This window comes from Athene noctua, chromosome 9 (genome assembly GCF_965140245.1).
Source record: "Athene noctua chromosome 9, bAthNoc1.hap1.1, whole genome shotgun sequence".
Lineage (NCBI taxonomy): Eukaryota > Metazoa > Chordata > Aves > Strigiformes > Strigidae > Athene > Athene noctua.
Genome location: NC_134045.1, coordinates 5170137 through 5177388, shown reverse-complemented (window position 1 = coordinate 5177388; position 7252 = coordinate 5170137). Strand labels below are relative to the sequence as shown.

General features: G+C 56.8%; 2 protein-coding genes across 3 annotated transcripts in view; both read right to left on the bottom strand.

Moving 5' to 3' along the window:
- Nucleotides 1-309: 309 nt before the first annotated feature.
- On the bottom strand, nt 310-3182 carry NRN1L (neuritin 1 like). The gene is made up of 3 exons (XM_074913250.1): nt 3064-3182; nt 861-1020; nt 310-780 (listed from the first exon to the last, which is right to left on the bottom strand). Exons 1-3 carry the CDS (start codon nt 3119-3121, stop codon nt 507-509), a joined length of 492 nt encoding a protein of 163 aa, XP_074769351.1. The 5' UTR covers nt 3122-3182; the 3' UTR covers nt 310-506.
- Nucleotides 3183-3312: 130 nt separating this feature from the next.
- EDC4 (enhancer of mRNA decapping 4) overlaps nt 3313-7252 on the bottom strand; it is a 38344-nt gene continuing 34404 nt past the window's right edge. Inside the window, exons 28-30 of one of the 2 annotated variants that reach the window (XM_074913339.1) lie at nt 6702-6921; nt 5794-5957; nt 3313-4457 (exon numbers count right to left, since the gene is read on the bottom strand). In XM_074913339.1, the coding sequence (XP_074769440.1) occupies nt 4265-4457; nt 5794-5957; nt 6702-6921 (577 nt within the window). In that variant the 3' untranslated portion in view covers nt 3313-4264. The remainder of the gene's footprint in view (nt 4458-5793; nt 5958-6701; nt 6922-7252) is intronic. The other variant, XM_074913340.1, reaches the window with a different exon arrangement.

The following is a 7252-nucleotide window of genomic DNA, read 5'->3' as shown; positions in this document are numbered from 1 at the left end:
TACACACACTGTGTTTTCCTAAAATGTCCTTTAAAATAAAGAAATCATTTGACCCCTCTCTAAAGGGAATATCCTTTATGCCTAGCCCTGAAAAACAGCTGTCAGGGAATTTGCAGGGTGGTGGGAATCCCCAATGCAGCCCTCCCTGGGGCCATCATGGTCCTGTGGGTTGTGTGGTGTGGCCAAGGGCAATGTGCTGGGGAGGACAGAGCCCCCCAGTGACCCTCCCCAGGGCTGGTCCATAGAGCATCTTCACTCCAATCCCCAGAGCAAACCCGGAGCTGGGAAAGGGCGCGAGGGCCATCCCATGGCAGAGAGACAGAAGAAATGTAAAAGCGTCTTTTAATATAAATATAAATCCATCTGAAGGGCTGCAGGAGAGGCCTGTGCCCCGCAGGAACGCCCTGGGGGGTGGTGAGCTCCGCAGGGACCGTGGGTGCCTGTGCCCAGCCAGCACCAAGGGACTGACCAGGGGCATCAGCTGGGCACCCCGCGGGAGGGCAGGGCTAGAGCCGGGGCACCAGCAGCAGCAGGGCCAGCAGGGCCAGGAGGCCAGGGCGCAGGCGGGTGGCTGAGCCCCGCAGTGTGGCCTGGTTGGTCTCGGCAGCTGGTGAGCCGTGGGCACTGGCCAGGCGTCCCCGGGCACTGCACAGCTCCTGCAGGTTCCCCTGGAACTGGATCTTGCGGGACTCCTGGCGCAGCGACTCCCAGATGGCAGCTGCTTCCTCGGGGCAGCTTGACAGCACCTCGCTGGCACAGGCGTGGAAGTCATCCCAAGACCTGGGGAGAGGGGCAGGAGCAGGGGGGGACTCACTGGTGGCAGGTCACCCGGCAGCTCCCACAGGGATGGGGACACTCACTTGCAAATGGTGTCCAGCTCCTGCGCCTCCTTGCTGCCCTCCTCCTGCTGCTGCCGGACGCTCTGGGCCATGCTGTCCCCCAGGCTGAGCAGGCAGCCGGCGAAGCCCTTGTAGATGGTGTCACACTTCCCCGCCATGCTGACAGGCTCCTGGCTCGCGGCTGCAGGGGAGAGACAGAGCTGACCCCCTGCAGACCTCCCCAACAGCCACTGCCCACCCAGCTCGGGGGCACAGCAGGTTTGGGTGACACTGGGTGTGGGTGGCACCGGGCTCCAAAACGTGGCGAGGGGCTGGCACCCCCTCCCACATCCTGCTGGACCCCACAGCATCCTCTCCCCAGGCGCTCAGAGACAACCTTCGCCCCCAGCCCAGGAGCCTGACGTGGCACGATGTGATGACCCCACAAGTGATGCTGCCATTAGCCGCGGGGAAGAGTGGCATGCCAGTCCTTTGGGTAAATCATTAGCCCATTCGCCACAGGGAAAGCTGGGTGCTGGCCCCTTCGGGTAGATCATTAGCGGCAGGGAAAGCAGGGTGCTGGCCGCTTTGCCTTGGGCCTCCCAGTCTGTCCCTGGAGCCATCTGTCTCTGCATTTATCCCCTAACAGCAAAGATTAATTTGTGACTACAACGGAAAAAACCAAAAGCAAACAAATGGCAAGCTGGAGGAGCCCCTGCTCCTACTGCAGCGGGAAAGAAGGGGAAAGGGAAAAGGGAAAGGGGAAAGGGAATGGGAAAGGGAAAAAGGGGAAAGGGAAAAAGCAAAAGGGCAAAGGGGAAGGAAAAGCACAAAAGGAAGAGGTACAAGTGCAACTCTGGTTACTTCACCCTGGGAAGCCCCAATTCCCTGCTCTGCATCCCTCATCAAGGGATGACCCACGGAACCAGCCGAACCCCGGTGCCGGCCACAGGATGATGGGTGCCAGGGTGTGACAGGGGAAGCCCCAAAGGAGCTGGTGTGTGGCTGGGTCACAGGGAAACTGCACGGTCTTTGGCTCTGCCCTGGGGGTCCAGTGGGGTCAGACGGAGGTGGGTTCCCTGGGTCACGTCACGGGAGGCACAGGGAATTTTGGAAGTGCCGTGGGTGGGTGCCCAGGGGGTCTCTAAGCTAAGGATGCTAAAAAGGTGTGAGGACAGTCCCGGAGGTGCCCTCTGTGGGAAGGTGACTCCAGAAGCAGCTGAAAGTTGCTCGTTGGCTGCTGAGGCAGCCAGGACGTCTCCAGGGAACCGTGTACCCTGCTGCTGGCATCCGATGCCTGTGCCCCTGGAACAAGGCCCTGAGCAAAGCGGCTGTGCCCGAGACTAACACCGGGACGAGCCTGAAACCTCAGCCTGTCACAGAGCACAGCGGGTGTTCACGATGAGAAACCCCCAAGCACATCACCAAGAAAAGTCTCGGATTGAGATATCACCAATGTCACAGGTAGAACAAAGAAAGCGGGATCTGTTGTTCCTCTTTTGACCCAGCCTGGCAAAAAGCCTGTCCCCACCGTCCCAGGGACACGCTGGCTGGGCTCAGCAGGTGCCTTCCCTCGGGTGGCTGGTCCCTGCCGCGGGCTGGGCTTTTGCCTCCTGGGCTCCTCTAATGCCAGGCACAAGCCCTCTCGTTCACCCAGCTCCCTCGGCAAGGAAAGATAAACCAGGAGGGCACAACCTCTGCTCCCCCATCGCAAAACCGCGCGGGAAAAACCTGCCCCCGGCTCCGGCGGGGATCGAGCCCGAAGGGAAACGCACGGAGGGAGTTTCTCGGAGTGTTGCAGAGCACCGCTGGCTCCCGACCTAACGCCGATCCTGCTTCTGGGGAAGAGCCCGAAACATCCAGCCTCTGATCCTGAACCCCCCCCATCCCGGCAGCCCCCTCGGGGGCGGGGGGACCGCCGGACCTCTCCGCGGCGCTGGGAGGAGCGGGAGAGCGGAGAAGGTGCCAGCGAGGTGCGGGAGCTGCCGGGCGATGGGTGCCCGGGGCCAGGACATCCTCGGGGCCCCGGGTGAAGGAGGACGGGCAGGGAGAGCCCCCGGGAGCGGGGGGCCGGTGCCCCGGGCTGGGGTAGCCGGAGCTTGGGGACCGTCCCAGGGCAGGAGAGGGCGGCGACGGTGGAGCGCTGAGCCCCGGGGCAACCGGGCACCCCGCTCCCCGCAGCGACAGAGGGTACCGGCGGCGGCCGGGGGTTCCGCTCCCTCCCCCCAGCCCCGGGAGCACTCACCGAGGTGCAGGAGCAGCGGGCACACGACGCCCAGCAGCCGCCAGCAGCCACAGCCCATGGTGCGGCCCCGCCGCCGCCGCCGCCGCCGTGTGCTCCGCGCTCCGCCGCCGGCAGCCCCGGCCCCGCCGCCCCGCCCCGGCCCCGCCCCGCGCGGGGGAGCCCCCCGGGGCTGGACCCCCGAGCACGCAAGGCCCAGGGGGGAGGAGGAGGAGGAGGAGGATGAAGAGAAGGAGGAGGCGGTTTTGCTGTGAAAAGGGGAATTAGTGTCTCCGCGCTGCAGCGGTCCCAAGCTCCCGCGCTCCAGCCTGGAGCTTGCCGCTCCAAGACATTCCCCACGAGCGTAAAGGCCACACAACCTTCCACCCACAGCACCACAGGCACAGAACGCCACTTGTTTTTCTCAAAAAGTTGTTTATTGAATTGTTCTTAATGTTATTTCCAAAAAAAAAAAAAAAAAACCAACCCTTTAAAATTTAGATAAAAAGAAAAAACCTGGTGTAAAATCGAAACTAACATCTGAACCATGGACATGCTCCAACACACAACAGAACTGATGGCCCCAGGGGCTGGCGCAGCTCGCTGCTGCCTGAGCATCTGACCCAGAGCTCCTCCTGGGGTCCCCCAGCTGCCTGCAGGCACAGCCCCCCGCCCAAACCTGCCAGCACGGCCCGGGAGGGGCTGGGCACCCCACGGTGGGGGCAGTGCAGAGCTGGAGATAAATGAACCCCCCTTGCCGCTTGGCTGACATCCTCCCAGCTACACCCCACCAGGGAGGAGGAGTTTGAGTCCTCGACTAAGACACGAGTACTAGTTTCTGGTCAAGGAGGAGCACGTGGCCCCGGCAGCCCCCTTGTTCGGGGCTCAGCGTGCGCCTCCCTTCTCTGCTCACGGCAGCAGCCTCTAAACTAAAGGGGTAGGAAATCCACCGGCTTCTGGTGAATGTGACTTGGACTGCCAGCCAGGCCTCAGGGACGGATGGGCAGGTGAAAAAGAGACTTAACTCTCTCAGAAAGAGGCTATTTAGGAAAAATAAGCCAAGTGAGCGTTCAGTGACTATTTGGAACTATACACAGATGGCATTTGCCTTAGAGACAAGACACACATGTCGATAGATTTCCTGGCAAGAGCTCTTAACACAAGCCTACTACTGGATCTGCTGGGTGGGCTTCCACAGAGCAGCCCACAAGGTAGCCAGGTCCTCCTAGGTCATGCCAGGGGTGACCAGGCCCTGGAGCATGATCATCAGGCGACGGGCAGGCTTGCTCAGCGTGTTGTGGGGTTCCACCTGGAGGAACTGGAAGAGCTTCTGCCGCACCTGGTTCATGACTGACCCCATGTGGTCGCGGGTGATGGGGTCACTGTGGTCCAGGTGCATCACTGCTTCCTCCAGGTAACTGAAGGAGAGACACCAGGGTTAGAACCAAACCCAACGTGTGATCCCAGTTCGAATCAGTTCATTTTAGCACTGAAGAGATGCACAATTCTGCTCACCCACCCACCCAAACCCAGTGCAGGATGTTCAACTATCAGAAAAAGAAATGTCTGACTCACAGCAGAGGCCACCTATCCCTTCTTCGACATGTAAGGGCAGCCTATAGCCTCCAGCCTGCAGTTCGTGCAACACAATCTGGCTGCCTGAACCAAGCAGGCACAAGAGCAAGCCAGAACTCCCTAGAGCTGGAGGTGGCACTTGGCCACAGGCCATGCCTGGTCACAGCTCTGTAGATATTTTCTTTTGTGCCTTTTTAGCATAAGCAGAATTAGTCACTTGGACAGTAAAAATCCTCATCAGTGAGGCTTATTTCGTGGAGGGATAGATTTAAGGTCTTCCAATATGTCCATCCAGGAAACGGGGAAGAGCAAGAGTTCTATCAACAAGCCTTTTGAAGTTCAGACAAACCATAAAGGTTCAATCCGCAGCCTCAGAGTAAGGCAACGTGGTCCCTGAAAACGGTTTTCACTAGCAGACCAGCCTGAACTTAACTTTAGCAGCAACTTTAACTTTATCAGCTCGCCTGTAACTTCGAGATCTTCAGTTTTTCTAGCTTGCTTTACCTCTATTGTTGAGTTAAAAACTTGATTTAAGTCATTTTCCATTCAAGACACAGTTAAAACCTGCAGGTACCTTAACAAGTTAGTTTTTTAGAGCAGATAACAAGGGTTTTGACTCACTCACTAAAAATGTTCATGGCAAGTATCAGCACAGTCACTATCTTGTCACACGAGCTTTGCTTAGAACATCTAACAGACATTAATTCCAGTAGCTCCTGCTGCTACCTCCCACTGAACCTGTCTGGCAGTCACGACAAGAAACTGCCAACACAAAGTCCAGCGATGGGTTAAGAACTGAGGACAGAGCAAAGTTGCTCTGGATATTAAGCTCTTTAGGAAATATGGCACTATCCCTCCTTTTACCTCCACAGAGGAGTTTTTCCTTGGCTAGAAGATGGCTGTACAGACCATGTGTAATATTTACAGACTACAATCCAAGAGGTAACAGCACCTACAGCTGGATGCCCCTTCTCCTACTACCTCTGGACAGCAAAGCTTTCCACAGCAATGCCTACAGCTCTTTCCAAGTCATTACTGGTTGTTCACATGCCAGTAACAGGCTACACAAGCTCCGACCTTGCTTGAAGCACCACCTTCCACTTCCAGGCAGTGAATTTAAAAGTCAGAGCCAGGAACAGGCCTGCATAGGTTCAGACTCGGTGTTCCGATCATACTTACTTCAACTTCAGTTCTGTACGAGTACCCAAATCTGAGGAGAGCTGCTGAATGAGAGAGAGCAGCACGGGCTGGGACAGCGGGCATGGATGCTGCCCAAATACTTGCTGAGTATCCACAGTCTCACAGACATACAGAACCAGGTTGAGATCAGCTGCTGTCAGAGCCTGCAAGAAAGATAGAGCTAGAAATGCAGAGGAAACGACAGGCAGGTGAGGGGGACAGGACAGAGTGGCAACAGCCCTCTTCCTTGGGGCAGCTCAATGGCTCGCCAGCCTCCTCTGGGAAGAGAATTCTCTGCAGACCCTGCTGTACACACAAACAGGGCCATGTTTAGGCTCTCAGTCTATATGCTCAGATGACACCTCTGTGTTCAAAGCAGAACAGATCACAACCAGACAGAGGGGACCAGGTTAGAGCCAGCAGCATGGAGCAGGGCCATAATTGCATCCCCTGCTAACCCACTGGCACGGCATTGCTATTTTTCTCAGAGGAGTTTGTCTACAGTGGCTCAAACAGATCTGCCTACATATCCAAAGGCAAAAGGCAAGGTCAGGCCCCAGCTGGTAGATCTGTCTGGAAAGGCTTATGAAGCTGTTGCTCTTTGGGGGTACACCATGTGCCACCACCGAGGGCAAAACACTCTGGTTTATGGGAGCGCTGACGCTGTCCTGGCAGGGCATGGACAGGGAAGAAGGAACTTAACTACCATCATATCATGGAACTTGCACAGCTCTGGCTTGACCTGCATGAGAGTGTCACTGCAGCCCTCAAGCAGTTTGCTACCTCAGGTCTTTTCAGTCAACTCCTGTAGAACTTGTTGTGGGATTATGTCCCCACCTCAAGAAGCCCTTTCGTCCCACTCCATCCCCCAACAAGCAGCCATGCCCACTGCCAGGAAACCCAGGTACCTGCTGGAAAGCTTGGTTGAGGTGTCCCTGCTGCAGCAGCTGAAGGATGTGAGTTTGCTGAGACTGGAAATCCAAGTGAGCAGAGGGGATTGGAGTCCCGGCCGCCGAGCGCATTGCCTGGACGATGCTTGAGGTGACAGCTGCTTGCTGCTCCTTCATAGCCAGGCTCACTTCACCTTTAATGACTCTCTGCACCTGGGCCAAAATAGACTCCTGCATGCTACAAAACAAAACCCAAAGGCATCTCTGAAAATGGGGACAACATTGCACAAAGCCTGTACCAGCAAGAAAGCACAGGCTTGCTTGCTTATTGTCGTGTGGCTCCCAAAGGGTTAACACAAATGGCTCTGAGGCACTGGGAACTCACTGAGCAAGGCAGCTCTGTGGCCAACACCACAAAGTCCCAGGGCATGTGTAGAAGATGCTGAGATTCTGTGCAGGAAAGTGGTGTTTCGGGGAACTAAGTCTCTCATCATACAGTGTTTTAAATCTTTAATGTCTCTGGCTTACAAGCAAGGCTACCGAGCTCTGCTCTAAGCTCATCACCAAAC